Below are 17,147 nucleotides of genomic sequence, written 5' to 3'. Positions count from 1 at the left end.
AAAATAATCTACAAAAACATCATAGCTCAGATTTACCCGGCAAATTGGTTTTAATTTACTAATAATTGTGTATTTTAAAAGGAAAAGTATAAATAATAGAAGTATTACCGAAGTTTTCTTTGCTTGGAGTTCAGAGAAGTGAAATTCAGCTTTAGCTCTATCATCTGAATTCACAGGAATTCCATCTAACATCTGTAAGTTAGGCAGCCGAAATATGAGCACGTGGCGATGTAATGTTTTTCTGCAAATCTGAATAAAGTTACACATAACAACTTATTACTTTAAGAAAACATTTATTTCAAAGATTCACTTTTATGGAGAAGAAAATTTAACACAGGTAGTAAAAATGACAGATAATAGCTAATTCATTATAATAGTACAAATATGAGCTCCCTTTTTGAAAGTTTTCTCAATTCCCTATTATACTAAATGAAGATTTAAACTTTTTAAATTTAGTTTTTGGTTTCTTCTTATTATTATTTTTAATTTAAATTCAATTAGCCAACATATAGTATATCATTAATTACAGAGGTAGAGTTCATTAATTCATCAGATGTATATACACCCAGTGCTCATCATATCACGTGACTTCCTTAATACCCATCACCTAGTTACCCCAACCCCTCCCTCCTCCCCTCCAGCAACCCTCAGTTTCTTTTCCATAGTTACGAGTCTCTCATGGTTTGTCTCCCTCGCTGATTTCTTCCCATTCAGTTTTCCCTCCCTTCCCCTATGGTCCTCTGCACTGTTTCTTATATTCCTCATATGAGTGAAACCATAAGATAATTGATTCTCCCTGATAGACTTATCTCACTTACCGTAATACCCTCCAGTTCCATCCATGTTGATGTAAATGGTAAGATTTGTATCCTTGCTGATGTATGAATAATATTCCATTGTGTACATATACACACAGAATATATACATATACACACATACATACATAAACACACACACAAACACACACATTGCCTCTTCTTTATCCATTCATCTTTATCCATCCATCAGAACATCTCAGCTCTTTCCACCCTTTGGCTATTGTGGACATTGCTCTTATAAACATTGGGGTGCAGGTGCCCCTTCAGATCACTACATTGTATCTTTGGGGTAAATATCCAGTAGTACAATTGCCAGGTCAGGGTAGCTCTATTTTTAATGTCTTGAGAAATCTTCATATTATTTTCCAGAATGACTGTACCAGTTTGCATTCCCACCAACAGTGTAAAAGGATTCCCCCTTCTCCACATCCTTGCCAATGTTTGTTGTTTCCTGTCTTATTAATTTTAGCCATTCTGACTGGTGTGAGGTGATATTGTGGTTTTGATTTGTATTTCCCTGATGCCAAGTGATGTGGAGCATTTTTTCATGTGTCTGCTGGGCATTTGTATGTCTTCTTTGAAGAAATGTCTATTCATGTTTTCTGCCCATTTTTTGACTGGATTCTTTGTTTTTTGGGGGGGTGTTGAGTTGGATAAGTTCTTTATAGCCTTTGGATACTAGTCCCTTATCTGATACGTCATATGTAAGTGTCTTTTCCAATTCTGTAGGTAAAAAGCAGCAGCTTTTTATCTTGATGAAGTCCCAATAGTTCATTTTTGCTTTTGTTTCCCTTGCCTTTGGGGACATGTCTAGCAAGGATTTGGTGTGGCTGAGATCACAGAGGTTGCTGCCTGTGTTCTCCTCTAGGATTTTGATGGATTCCTATTTCACAATTAGGTCTTTCATCCATTTTGAGTTTATCTTTGTGTATGATGTAGGAAATCGGTCCAGTTTCATTCTTCTGCACGTGGCTGTCCTATTTTCCCAGAGCCATTTGTTGAAGAGACTGTCCTTTTTCCATTGGATATTCTTTCCTGCTTTATCAAAGATTAGTAGACCATAGAAATGAGGGTCCATTTCTGGGTTCTCTATTGTGTTTCACTGATATGTGTCTGTTTTTGTGCCAGTACCATACTGTCTTGATAATTACAGCTTTGCAATAGAGCTTAAAGTCTACCATTGTGATGCCACCAGGTTTGGTTTTCTTTTTCAACATTCCTCTGGCTATTCAGGGTCTTTTCTGTTCCGTACAAATTTTAGGATTCTTTGTTCCAGCTCTGTGAAAAATGTTGATGGTATTTTGATAGGGATTGCTTTGAATGTGTAGATTTCTCTAGGTGGCATAGACATTTTAACAGTGTTTATTCTTCTAATCCATGAGCATGGAGTTTTCCTCAATTTCTTTCATAAGTGTTCTGTCGTTTTTAGAGTACAGATCCTTTACCTCTTTGGTTAGGTTTATTCCTAGGTGTCTTATGGTTTTTGGTACAATAGTAAATGGGATAAATTCCTTAATTGCTCTTTCTTCTATCTCATTGTTAGTGTGTAGAAATGTAACTGATTTCTGTGCATTGATTTTATATCCTGCCACTTTGCTGAATTCTTGTGTGAGGTCTAGTAAATTTTGGTGTGGAATCTTTTGGGTTTTCCACATAAAGTATCATGTCATCTGTGAAGAGGGAGAGATTGACTTCTTTGCTAATTTGAGAGCCTTTTATTTCTTTTTGTTGTCTGATTGCTGAAGCTAGGCTTCTAGTACTATGTTGAACAATAGTGGTGAGAGTAGGCATGCCTGTTGTGTTCCTGACCTTAGGGAAAAGCTCTCAGTTTCTCCCCATTGAGAATGATATTTGCTGTGGGATTTTTTTGTAGATGGTTTTTTGATTTGAGGTATGTTCACTTTACCCCTACACTGTGAAGAGTTTTAATCAAGAAAGGATGCTGTATTTTGTCAAATGCTTTTTCTACATCAATGGAGAGGATTGTATAGTTCTTGTCCTTTCTTTTATGAATGTGCTGTATCACATTGATTGATTTGTGAATGTTGAACCACCCCTGCAGCACAGGAATAAATCCCACTTGGTTGTGGTGAATAGTTCTTTTAATATACTATGGATCCTATTTGTAGTATCTTTGTGTGAATTTGGGCATCCATCCTCATCATGGATATTGGTCTGTAATTCTCCTTTTTGGTGGGTTTTGTCTGGTTTGGGGATCAAAGTAATGCTGGCTTCATAGAACAAGTTTGGAAGTTTTCCTTTCATTTCATTTCTTCTTCTTCTTTTTTTTTAAACAGCTTCAGAAGAATAGGTATTAATTCTTTAAATGTTTGGTAAATTTCCCTGGGAAGCCATCTGGCCTTGGACTCTTGTTTGTTGGGAGATTTTTGATGACTGCTTCAATTTCCTTGTTGGTTATGGGTCTGTTCAGGTTTTCTATTTCTTCCTGTTCCAGTTTTATACATCTCTAGGAATGCATCCATTATCTTCCAGATTACCTAATTTGTTGGTATATAGTAGCTCATAATATGTTCTTATAATTGTTTGTATTTCTTTGGTGTTGGGTGTGATCTCTCTTCTTTCATTCATGATTTTATTAATTTGGGTCCTTGTCCTTTTTGAAAGTCTGGATAGGGGTTTATTGATCTTATTAATTCTTTCAAAGAATCAGGTTCTAGTTTCATTTATCTGTTCTACCATTCTTTGGGTTTCTATTTCATTGATTTCTGCTCTAATCTTTATTATTTCTCATCTCCTGCTTGGTTTAGAGTTTATTTGCTGTTCTTCCTCCAGCTACTTTAGGTATATGGTCAGGTTGCATATTTGAGACTTTTCTCACTTCTTGAAAAGTCTTGTATTGCTATGTACTTCCCTCTTAAGACCACCTTTGCTGCATCCCAAAGGTTTTGAACAGTTGGGTTTTCATTTTCATTTGTTTCCATGACCTTTACAAATTCTTCTTAATTTCCTGGTTGACCCATTCATTATTTAGTAGGATGCCCTTTAACCTCTTAAGTATTTGAGTTCCTTCCAAATTTCCTCTTGTGATTGAGTTCTAGTTTCAAAGCAGTATAGTCCAAAAATATGCAGGGAATGATCCCAATCTTTTGGTATTGGTTGAGACCTGATTTGTGACCCAGTATGTGATCTATTCTAGAGAATGTTCCATGTGCATTTGAGAAGATGGTGTATTCTGTTGCTCTAGGATGAAATGGTCTGTATATATCTGTGAAGTCCATCTGGTCCAGTGTGTCATTCAAAACCATTGTTTCCTTATTGATTTTCTGCTTTGATGATCTGTCCATTAATGTAAGTGGGGTATTAAATTCCGCTACTATTATTTTGTTATTATCAGTTAGTTCCTTTATATTTGTTTTTAGTTGTTTTATGTACTTGGGTCTTCCTATGTTGGGAGCATAAATATTTACAATTGTTATATCTTCTTGTTGGATTGTCCCCTTTATTATTACATAGTACCCTTCTTTGTCTCTTAAAATGTCTATAGTACCCAAATCAATATATACATTTAATACAATCCCTATAAAAATACCAAGAGCATTTTTCACAGAGATAGAACAAACAATCCTAAAATTTGTGTGGAACTACGAAAGACCCTGAATAGCCAAACCAATCTTGAAAAAGAAAAGCAAAGCTGGAGGCATCACAATTCTGGACTTTAAGTTATATTACAAAGCTGTAGTCATCAAAACAGTGTAGTATTGGCACAAAAAAAGACACATAGGTCAGTGGAACAGAAAAGAAAACCCAGAAATGAACCCACAATTATATGGTCAATTAGTCTTCAATAAAGTGGGAGAGAATACCCAATGGGAAAAAGACAGTCTCTTCAACAAATGTTGTTGGGAAAACTGGATAGCTACATGCAATAGAATGAAAACCACTTTCTTACACAATACACAAAAATAAATTCAAAATGGATTAAAGACCTAAACATGAAAGGTGAAACGATAAAGATCCTGGAAGAGAATACAGGGCATTAATTTCTTTGACATCAGTTCAGCCATAGCAACTTCTTTCTAGATAGGTTTCCCGAGGTGAGGAAAAGAAAAGCAAAAATAAACTATTGGGACCCCATTAAAATGAAAACCTTCTGCACAGCCAAAGGAAACAACCAACAAAACTAAAAGATAATCTACTGGATGGGAGAAGATATTTGCAAATGATTTAACTGATAAAGGATTAGTATCCAAAATTTATAAGGAATTTATAAAACTCAACACCCCAAAAATGAATAATCTAATTAAAAGAGGGCAAAAGAAACAAATAGACATTTTTCCAAAGAAGACATATAGACAGCCAACAGACACATGAAAATATGCTCAAAATGACTTATTATCAGGGAAATGCAAATCAAAACCATACCGAGATATCACCTCACACCTGTTAGAATGGTTAAAATCAACAACACAAGAAACAACAAGTGTTGGCGAGGATGGGGAGAAAAGGGAATCCTCTTGCACTGTGGGTGGGAATGCAAACTGGTGCAGCTACTCTAGAAAACAGTGGTATGGAGGGTCCTCAAAAAATTAAAAATAGAACTACCCTATGATCCAGCAATCATACTATGAGGTATTTACCTAAAGAATACAAAAGCAGGAGGAGGAGTCAAGATGGCGGAGAAGTAGCAGGCTGAGACTACTTCGGGTAGCGGGAGATCAGCTAAATAGCTTATCTAAAGATTGCAAACACCTACAAATCCAACGGGAGATTGAAGAGAAGAAGAACAGCAATTCTAGAAACAGAAAATCAACCACTATCTGAAAGGTAGGACTGGCGGAGAAGTGAATCCAAAGCGACGGGAAGATAGACCGCGGGGGGAGGGGCCGGCTCCCGGCGAGCGGCGGAGCAACGGAGCAACAGAGCAAAATCAGGACTTTTAAAAGTCTGTTCCGCTGAGGGACATCGCTCCAGAGGCTTAACTGGGGTGAAGCCTGGGTGGGGTCAGCGCGGCCTCAGGTCCCTCAGGGTCGCAGAAGGATCGGGGGTATCTGAGTGTCGCAGAGCTTACCGGTATTGGAGCGGGGAAGCCGGCTACAGAGACAGAGCCGAGGAGTGACTCTCAGCTCAGGGTTGCCTTGAACTGGTCGCAGGCTCGGTCAGCTCGGAGCGCGACCGGAGGCCAGGGTGACGGGAGTCATTGGGCTCTGTTCTCAGAGGGCGCACTGAGGAGTGGGGCCCCGGGCTCTCGGCTCCTCCGGGCCGGAGACCGGGAGGCCGCCATCTTCATTCCCGTCCTCCGGAACTCTACGGAAAGCGCTCAGGGAACAAAAGCTCCCGAAAGCAAACCTGAGCAGATTACTCAGCGCGGCCCCGGGTAAGGGTGGTGCAACTCCGCCTGGGGCAAAGACGCTTGAGAATCACTACAACAGGCCCCTCCCCCAGAAGATCAACGGGAAACCCAGCCAGGACCAAGTTCACCTACCGAGGAGTGCAGTTTCAATACCAAGGAGAGCGGCGGAATTCCAGAGGAGAAGAAAGCAAAGCACGGAACTCATGGCTTTCTCCCCATGATTTTTAAGCCTTGCAGTTAATTTAATTTTTTTTTCTTTTTCAATTTTTTTTCTTTTTCTCTTCTTCTGCTAAATTTTTTTAACTTTTACCGTTTTCTTTTTTAACGTTTTTAAAATAGTTTATCTAATATATATATATTTTTTTCCTCTTTTTATATTTTTTCTTTATCGGCTTTCTTTTTTTAAATAGTTTCTTTTTTTTTTTTTTCTTTTTGAACCCCTTTTTATCCCCTTTCTCCCCCCTCACAATTTGGGATCTCTTCTGATTTGGCTAAAGCATATTTTCCTGGGGTTGTTGCCACCCTTTTAGTATTTTACTTGCTCCTTCATAAACTCTTATCTGGACAAAATGACAAGGCGGAAAAATTCACAACAAAAAAAAGAACAAGAGGCAGTACCAAAGGCTAGGGACCTAATCAATACAGACATTGGTAATATGTCAGATCAAGAGTTCAGAATGACGATTCTCAAGGTTCTAGCCGGGCTTGAAAAAGGCATGGAAGATATTAAAGCAACCCTCTCGGGAGATATAAAAGCCCTTTCTGGAGAAATAAAAGAACTAAAATCGAACCAAGTTGAAATCAAAAAAGCTATTAATGAGGTGCAATCAAAAATGGAGGCTCTCACTGCTAGGATAAATGAGGCAGAAGAAAGAATTAGCGATATAGAAGACCAAATGACAGAGAATAAAGAAGCTGAGCAGAAGAGGGACAAACAGCTACTGGACCATGAGGGGAGAATTCGAGAGATAAGTGACACCATAAGACGAAAGAACATTAGAATAATTGGGATTCCAGAAGAAGAGGAAACAGAGAGGGGAGCAGAAGGTATATTGGAGAGAATTATTGGAGAGAATTTCCCCAATATGGCAAAGGGAACAAGCATCAAAATCCAGGAGGTTCAGAGAACCCCCCTCAAAATCAATAAGAATAGGTCCACACCCCGTCACCTAATAGTAAAATTGACAAGTCTTAGTGACAAAGAAAAGATCCTGAAAGCAGCCCAGGAAAAGAAGTCTGTAACGTACAATGGTAAAAATATTAGATTGGCAGCAGACTTATCCACAGAGACCTGGCAGGCCAGAAAGAGCTGGCATGATATATTCAGAGTACTAAATGAGAAAAACATGCAGCCGAGAATACTATATCCAGCTAGGCTATCATTGAAAATAGAAGGAGAGATTAAAAGCTTCCAGGACAAACAAAAACTGAAAGAATTTGCAAATACCAAACCAGCTCCACAGGAAATATTGAAAGGGGTCCTCTAAGCAAAGAGAGACCCTAAAAGTAGTAGATCAGAAAGAAACAGAAACAATATACAATAACAGTCACCTTACAGGCAATACAATGGCACTAAATTCATATCTCTCAATACTTACCCTGAATGTTAATGGGCTAAATGCCCCAATCAAAAGACACAGGGTATCAGAATGGATAAAAAAACAAAACCCATCTATATGTTGCCTACAAGAAACTCATCTTAAACCCGAAGACACCTCCAGGTTTAAAGTGAGGGGGTGGAAAAGAATTTACCATGCTAATGGACATCAGAAGAAAGCAGGAGTGGCAATCCTTATATCAGATCAATTAGATTTTAAGCCAAAGACTATAATAAGAGATGAGGAAGGACACTATATCATACTCAAAGGAACTGTCCAACAAGAAGATCTAGCAATTTTAAATATCTATGCCCCTAACGTGGGAGCAGCCAACTATATAAACCAATTAATAACAAAATCAAAGAAACACATCGACAAGAATACAATAATAGTAGGGGATTTTAACACTCCCCTCACTGAAATGGACAGATCATCCAAGCAAAAGATCAACAAGGAAATCAAGGCCTTAAATGACACACTGGACCAGATGGACATCACAGATCTATTCAGAACATTTCATCCCAAAGCAACAGAATACACATTCTTCTCTAGTGCACATGGAACATTCTCCAGAATAGATCACATTCTTGGTCCTAAATCAAGTCTCAACCGGTATCAAAAGATTGGGATCATTCCCTGCATATTTTCAGACCACAATGCTCTGAAGCTAGAACTCAATCACAAGAGGAAATTTGGAAAGAACCCAAATACATGGAGACTAAACAGCATCCTTCTAAAGAATGAATGGGTCAACCAGGAAATTAAAGAAGAATTGAAAAAATTTATGGAAACAAATGATAATGAAAACACAACAGTTCAGAATCTGTGGGACACAACAAAGGCAGTCCTCAGAGGAAAATATATAGCGGTACAAGCCTTTCTCAAGAAACAAGAAAGGTCTCAGGTACACAACCTAACCCTACACCTAAAGGAGCTGGAGAAAGAACAAGAAAGAAACCCTAAACCCAGCAGGAGAAGAGAAATCATAAAGATCAGAGCAGAAATCAATGAAATAGAAACCAAAAAAACAATAGAACAAATCAACGAAACTAGGAGCTGATTCTTTGAAAGAATTAATAAGATTGATAAACCCCTGGCCAGACTTATCAAAAAGAAAAGAGAAAGGACCCAAATAAATAAAATCATGAATGAAAGAGGAGAGATCACAACGAACACCAAAGAAATACAGACAATTATAAGAACATACTATGAGCAACTCTACGCCAACAAATTTGACAATCTGGAAGAAATGGATGCATTCCTAGAGACATATAAACTACCACAACTGAACCAGGAAGAAATAGAAAGCCTGAACAGACCCATAACCAGTAAGGAGATTGAAACAATCATCAAAAATCTCCAAACAAACAAAAGCCCAGGGCCAGACGGCTTCCCCGGGGAAATTCTACCAAACATTTAAAGAAGAACTAATTCCTATTCTCCTGAAACTGTTCCAAAAAATAGAAATAGAAGGAAAACTTCCAAACTCATTTTATGAGGCCAGCATCACCTTGATCCCAAAACCAGACAAGGATCCCAACAAAAAAGAGAACTACAGACCAATATCCTTGATGAACACAGATGCAAAAATTCTCGCCAAAATACTAGCCAATAGGATTCAACAGTACATTAAAAGGATTATTCACCACGACCAAGTGGGATTTATTCCAGGGCTGCAAGGCTGGTTCAACATCCGCAAATCAATCAATGTGATACAACACATTAATAAAAGAAAGAACAAGAACCATATGATACTCTCCATAGATGCTGAAAAAGCGTTTGACAAAGTACAGCATCCCTTCCTGATCAAAACTCTTCAAAGTGTAGGGATAGAGGGCACATACCTCAATATTATCAAAGCCATCTATGAAAAACCCACGGCAAATATCATTCTCAATGGAGAAAAACTGAAAGCTTTTCCGCTAAGGTCAGGAACACGGCAGGGATGTCCCTTATCACCACTGCTATTCAACATAGTACTAGAAGTCCTAGCCTCAGCAATCAGACAACAAAAGGAAATTAAAGGCATCCAAATCGGCAAAGAAGAAGTCAAACTATCACTCTTTGCAGATGATATGATACTATATGTGGAAAACCCAAAAGACTCCACTCCAAAACTGCTAGAACTTGTACAGGAATTCAGTAAAGTGTCAGGATATAAAATCAATGCACAGAAATCAGTTGCATTTCTCTACACCAACAACAAGACAGAAGAAAGAGAAATTAAGGAGTCTATCCCATTTACAATTGCACCCAAAACTATAAGATACCTAGGAATAAACCTAACCAAAGACTAAGAATCTATACTCAGAAAACTATAAAGTACTCATGAAAGAAATTGAGGAAGACACAAAGAAATGGAAAAATGTTCCATGCTCCTGGATTGGAAGAATAAATATTGTGAAAATGTCTATGCTACCTAAAGCAATCTACACATTTAATGCAATTCCTATCAAAGTACCATCCATTTTTTTCAAAGAAATGGAACAAAGAATCCTAAAATTTATATGGAACCAGAAAAGACCTCGAATAGCCAAAGGAATATTGAAAAAGAAAGCCAAAGTTGGTGGCATCACAATTCCGGACTTCAAGCTCTATTACAAAGCTGTCATCATCAAGTCAGCATGGTACTGGCACAAAAACAGACACATAGATCAATGGAACAGAATAGAGAGCCCAGAAATGGACCCTCAACTCTATGGTCAACTCATCTTCGACAAAGCAGGAAAGAATGTCCAATGGAAAAAAGACAGCCTCTTCAATAAATGGTGTTGGGAAAATTGGACAGCCACATGCAGAAAAATGAAATTGGATCATTTCCTTACACCACACACGAAAATAGACTCAAAATGGATGAAGGATCTCAATGTGAGAAAGTAATCCATCAAAATCCTGAGGAGAACACAGGCAGCAACCTCTTTGACCTCAGCCGCAGCAACATCTTCCTAGGAACATCACCAAAGGCAAGGGAAGCAAGGGCAAAAATGAACTTTTGGGATTTTATCAAGATCAAAAGCTTTTGCACAGGAAAGGAAACAGTTAACAAAACCAAAAGACAACTGACAGAATGGGAGAAGATATTTGCAAATGACATATCAGATAAAGGGCTAGTGTCCAAAATCTATAAAGAACTTAGCAAACTCAACACCCAAAGAACAAATAATCCAATCAAGAAATGGGCAGAGGACATGAACAGACATTTCTGCAAAGAAGACATCCAGATGGCCAACAGACACATGAAAAAGTGCTCCATATCACTCGACATCAGGGAAATATAAATCAAAACCACCATGAGATATCACCTCACACCAGTCAGAATGGCTAAAATTCACAAGTCAGGAAATGACAGATGCTGGCGAGGATGCGGAGAAAGGGGAACCCTCCTACACTGTTGGTGGGAATGCAAGCTGGTGCAACCACTCTGGAAAACAGCATGGAGGTTCCTCAAAATGTTGAAAATAGAACTACACTATGACCCTGCAATTGCACTGCTGGGTATTTACCCTAAAGATACAAATGTAGTGATCCGAAGGGGCACGTGCACCCGAATGTTTATAGCAGCCATGTCTACAATAGCCAAACTATGGAAAGAACCTAGATGTCCATCTACAGACGAATGGATAAAGAAGATGTGGTATATATACACAATGGAATACTATGCAGCCATCAAAAGAAATGAAATCTTGCCATTTGCGACGACGTGGATGGAACTAGAGGGTATCATGCTTAGCGAAATAAGTCAATCGGAGAAAGACAACTATCATATGATCTCCCTGATATGAGGGAGAGGAGATGCAACATGGGGGGTTGAGGGGGTAGGAGAAGAGTAAATGAAACAAGATGGGATTGGGAGGGAGACAAACCATAAGTGACTCTTAATCTCACAAAACAAACTGAGGGTTGATGGGGGGAGGGGGTTGGGAGAGGGGGGTGGGGTTAAGGATATTGGGGAGGGTATGTGCTATGGTGAGTGCTGTGAAGTGTGTAAACCTGGCGATTCGCAGACCTGTACCCCTGGGGATAAAAATATATGTTTATAAAGCTGTTAAAAAAAAAAAAAAGAAAAAAGAAAGGATGAATACCCAAGTTTTGTAGCAACATGGACGGGACTGGAAGAGATTATGCTGAGTGAAATAAGTCAAGCAGAGAGAGTCAATTATCATAAGGTTTCACTTATTTGTGGAGCATAACAAATAGCATGGAGGACAAGGGGAGATGGAGAGGAGAAGGGAGTTGAGGGAAATTGGAAAGGGAGGTGAACCAGGAGAGACTATGGACTCTGAAAAACAATATGAGAATTTTGAAGGGGTGGGGGGTGGGAGGTTGGGGGCACCAGGTGGTGGGTATTGTAGAGGGCACGGATTGCATGGAGCACTGGGTGTGGTGCAAAAATAATGAATACTGTTATGCTGAAAAAAAATAATGAATACTGTTATGCTGAAAAAATAAAAAATTAAAATAAAAAAAACAATGGAATAAATCAAATCAAAGATTATTAAGAGAAACGAATGTTGTTCAAAATAGCTATTAAAACAATGGAATAAATCAAATCAAAGATTATTAAGAAAAATCTATAAATTTTATTGGAGAACACAGATTAAATGTAGTGATGGATATTCATGCTTACGAAGGGGAAACCTCAATACTACATATATTAGGGAGACTGCTTATTGTTATGTCCTGGTTTGAATAGCTCTCTCTGATGTGACACTACTGGCTCTCTCAGCCCCTCTACTCCTCTACTAGGAGCAGAGTGACTTAACTGATAAACTGGTAAAGATTAAACTGAGCATATTTAACTCCTGTCTTGGGAAGGAACGTATTGCTACAGAATGCCCCTTCTTCCTCCTGCAGAAGCTCTCCTCCTCTGTGGAAAGAATTCAGTTAAGTATTTCCTGTTACTGGGTGATCATGATTGCTATTTCTGGGATCCATTAGCAGGCCTCTTTGGCTTTCTCATGAAGCTAAGCAAAATATTTTCTCCTCTCCATCTGCCAATGTTATATCTGTCAATTTGTTCAGATGTTAGGTGAGTCAAGGTGCTGCTTATTTGATCCTCCAAAACCTCTAACAGGAAAAATAGCAGGTTTCTCCCAAAATTAATTTATATATTCCATGCAATTCCAAATAAAATGTGGAATTTTATGTGACAGCAAGGCTGTCACATAACTTCAAAAGCTATTTCCTAAAACTCACAGTAGTTGTAAAGGGCCAAGAACAGCTGAGACAGTGAAGAGAGAAAAGAGGAGGAGGAAGGGAAGGAAAATTAGAGGTGCTTTCTCTACCAGACACCAAAACTTAATATATTGGTACAGGGATTGACATAGTCCAATGAATATAATGTAGAATGCTGAAACAGATCCTCTTATCTATTTTCACCAGTTGAAAGAGGACAGTAATCAATAAATTGTGCTTGGATAACTGTCTACACATATGGAAATGTATAAATCCCCACATATAAAAATAGATTATATACAACTATAACTAAATTAACTGATTAATTATAAAAGTAACATACTCACTGGATTGCCATAAACTGTAAGCTCTCTGAGAGAAGAGATACCATCAAGTTTTTCCAGTTCTGCCATATCCTATTCAAAAGTTAATCAATAAATTACTATTTGGGTAGATCTAATATTTTTAAATATACACTGTTTTGAAGTAGTCATATGTAAGTTCTGGATTACAGCTAGCTCATGATTGAATTCTCCAAAGTGAGCTTGAGTGACAAATTCTGTATTTTTGATTAAGGACAAATCTATGTACTATTAATTCCAAATGCATGATTGGTAAAGATGATATTCTAACAGGGAAAACAGGCCATATAGCAGCACTTGCAAGAAAAGACTAAATTTCTTCTCTGAAAAGTTATGGTGTAGGGCTAAGATTTTATTTGGTTAATTCTCTAGAGGATTGACCCAGAAGTATGAAAAAAGATGATAAATCCAGTCTAAATAATTTTACTTTTATTTATTTATTTGAGAGAGAGACACACAGCAAGAGAGGGAACACAAGCAGGGGGAGTGGGAGAGGGAGAAGCAGACTTCCCGCTGAGCAGGGAGCCCAATGTGGGCCCAGATCCCTGGGATCACGACCTGAGCCCAAGGCAGATGCTTAACGACTGAGCCACCCATGCACTCCTAGTCTAAATAATTTTAAACACAACCTTAACCATAAAGGAATATGTAATATTGAGTGGACTACACATCCTGGTATATTTTCTGGGAGTATATATAGTTGAAAAACTATTTTTCTAGTTGGAAAACTTGTCTTCACTACTGGGTAGTTATTTATTATTACCTATTTAACATGAATGAAAGTTTGCAAATACATTTTAATTTTTGCAAAATTATTTTAAAAAATGCTATTTCTGACAAAATTTAGGTGACAAGCCCAACTTTAGTTTGCTGCTAGTTTATAGTGATAAAATAAAATTATTGATATGCTCCTATTCTTATTTGGAATGACAAGTAGATATAGCCAGTTCAGCTAGCAACTATAAAAAAAACTTAGACCTATTTGAGACCATTTGGAAGTGGAATTTGATTAAAATGGCTGATCTTTATAATTTTGATCATAGAGGTGTCATAATGGAGGACTTTAGAAAAGCTCTGATAGTCAATTATCTGTCTTATCTTTATGCATTTGACCCACAGGTGGTTCCTGTCTGTGGAATCAAAGCCTGATTAGAAAGTATAAAAGTGTGAAAAGTGTTTTCTCAATTATTTCCTCAAATTAAACAGAGTTTGGCAGTGTTCGCTAGTGAAGTATTTCTAATTAAAATGTTTGTTTCTCATGGGAGATGTTAATATGAGAAACAGTGTTAAATTTGTAAAGCATAATGCTGGTATAAAGAGACATAAAAATGAGTATGTTTATAATTGGGGAAGAGGGCTGATGACTTCCCATTTTTAATATAAGATTTTTTTTTTTCACAATGTAGTGTTGGACTTACTCTGTACCGGCTAAATATGGCAAATTTTCAGGAATTTTGTGAGATGGTGTTTTAACTTGAAATTGGCTATCGTGGAAGAAATTATACCATGGAAATTGGCAAATGCTATTTATTAGGACTTTTTTTCCCTGCAGAGCAAGCCATTAAACATTAACCAACACACCAATAGTTGTTACCTTTCTAGTCCATTTTCAGGATAAGCACTTATGGCAATCATGGTAATAGTTAGGCTTAGATTGGGGCCTTTCATTTAGGGCAAGAAATTGCAATGGAGTATTTCCTGGAGTCCTTTCCAGCCTCAGGTGATTACTGAGCTGTTTGAAAGTAGACACAGTTGTTTGATGCCAGATAGGGGAATCATTTAGACACAGGAATCAAATAGGACTGTAAAGTTGAATTAAATAACTCACCTTTCAGTTGTGTTTCTGGGATTCTATCTGCAAAGGCAGGACTATAGGCAACAATTTTCCAAATCTACATTATGGGTCATGGTGGCTAAGTAAAGAGCTTCACACTGGAATCTGTTATCAAGGATATGCATTTATGAAAGATTTTAAAATAGGTTAATGCAGGGCTGCATATATCTTCATTTGAAGTATTGTCTTCCTAATTTTTCTGTGCCTTTCCCCTCCTATTCTAGAGGTCTTTATCAACCCAAGTGTTATAATCTGATTGCCCATTTGTGGAAATTAATGCTGGTGTCAGCCTACCCATGTTGGTATGAATCAAGAGAAAAAAAAAAACTCTTCCAAAAAGAAAATCTGAATAGAGAGTTAAGAATTTTGAAGAACATATTATTTTCAGTAAAATTAAACAGAATCTCCAATTCAACTTCTTACTCCTCTCAGTTAATGTTTTCCAGTTAAATGTATGGTTATATTAAGGTACTATAATATTGTTAGAATAAGTTTGATGGTATAATGATCAATCTAAATTCAAGGAAAAATACTATTTCAAGGATAAAAATAAACCATGGAGGGGTGATCATTAAGCAATCAATACCCCTTCATTCCATGATGTATGTATAATTTCCCATGATTTATCATCTAGGTTGTCTATTAACTGTATTAAATTTTTATAAAAAATAACCTCAACTAGGCATTATCCTGCTTAAGTTACTGGGGAGTAAGTTGTTATAACAGTGAATCTGCCATTCCTTCTCTTCCTTTAGTGGATTAGAAGGGTAGGGAGGTGGGGCAAGGACACTCTGGAAGAGCAAGTTACCCGGTCTAATCTCTTTGTAATTATGATGGCAAATAGCTGTGCTGTCAAATAGACCACTGATACTCACTGGGGAAAAGGTCCTTAATATATGAATTATTTTTAGCAGGATCTCCCTGGTTAAGGAGTGCTTATAGTAAATAACCTACAACTACAGAATTATCAGACATGGCTCCCTATAAAATATCACATAACCTCAAGTATAAAATGGGAGGCATTTCATAAGTGAAACACTTCCTTGTTATATGAGATCAATCACACAAAATCTCACTTGGAGATCTTATATTTTAATCTAAGCTAGAGAGTATATAGAAAGAAAGGACCTGAGAAGCCACAGGAATGTCCCAGACCCTGTGTATCCTTGAAATTCTAGTAAAACTTGATACTGGGTAAGATCTCCTATGCATGTTAAATCTGATATGACAATCTTTTGTGTCAGCTTAGTTTTTATCACTGGAAAGATTTTCCATAGGATTACAATTTTCCCAGTTTAGATCTCCTCTGTGATAAAGTTTTGTAAGAATCATTGCCAGTTTGGAAGGCTTTACTCAGATGAAAGTTGTTTGAATCTTGATAAATTAGTTGTATGCTATTTTTCTCTGTAGGTCTATTTCCTAGTTGCTGTGTAGGACAGTGCTCATGATGTCCTTCTAATCTTGAACAGGCTTTTATATCACTCCAGAAGGGGCTTCCTGAACTCTAGCAAGTAGAGCCACAAATATTGATTGCATAATCAATTTTGATTGCATAGTTATATAATCAATATTGATTGCATAGTTATATTCTGATACAAATGTGGACAAGATATAATTGGTTCCTGCTCTGGGGTGGAAGTCCACATTTCATTTTGTCTTTGAGATTGTCTTAGAGGTGTGGGGAGAAGTAGTGAAATTGGTAAGAGGAGGGCTAATAAATCATCATCAAAACACTGAGAGAAGTGTTAGGGCTGTGTAAGGTTATATATACCTTCAATCCTCTTATCTGCAGACTATGTCAGGAGAGAGTTTGGGCAGGCCCATTTGGGACAGTGCCTAAAGGAAATAGGTTGAATTCTGAGCAGGTAAAACTAAAGTAAGGGAAGCCTTGAGTGGGTAGAGTTGGAATATTAAAGCCAAGTCAAGGTCCATTATCAAGAACTGATTCAGGGGGGCCTGGGTGGCTCAGTGGGTTAAGCCTCTGCCTTCGGCTCAGGTCATGATCTCAGGGTCCTGGGACTGAGCCCTGCATCGAGCTCTCTGTTTGGT

The 17,147-nt window shown here is 37.7% G+C and overlaps 1 protein-coding gene and 1 long non-coding RNA gene across 4 annotated transcripts in view; one reads left to right on the top strand and one right to left on the bottom strand.

Moving 5' to 3' along the window:
* The window catches only part of LRRC9 (leucine rich repeat containing 9), a 120,859-nt gene that overhangs the window by 7,708 nt on the left and 96,004 nt on the right, over positions 1–17,147 (bottom strand). Inside the window, exons 29-30 of one of the 3 annotated variants that reach the window (XM_047735634.1) lie at positions 13,250–13,318; positions 109–249 (exon numbers count right to left, since the gene is read on the bottom strand). In XM_047735634.1, the coding sequence (XP_047591590.1) occupies positions 109–249; positions 13,250–13,318 (210 nt within the window). Of the gene's footprint in view, positions 1–108; positions 250–13,249; positions 13,319–15,092; positions 15,204–17,147 lie in introns of those variants that run through there. The other 2 variants (XR_007128497.1, XM_047735635.1) reach the window with 2 other exon arrangements.
* The window catches only part of LOC125103791 (uncharacterized), a 137,771-nt gene that overhangs the window by 35,126 nt on the left and 85,498 nt on the right, over positions 1–17,147 (top strand). The window lies entirely within an intron of this gene.

This window comes from Lutra lutra, chromosome 7 (genome assembly GCF_902655055.1).
Source record: "Lutra lutra chromosome 7, mLutLut1.2, whole genome shotgun sequence".
Classification (NCBI taxonomy): Eukaryota; Metazoa; Chordata; class Mammalia; order Carnivora; family Mustelidae; genus Lutra; species Lutra lutra.
Note: the sequence above shows the minus strand (reverse complement) of the source record. Positions and strands in the feature narration are given on the sequence as shown.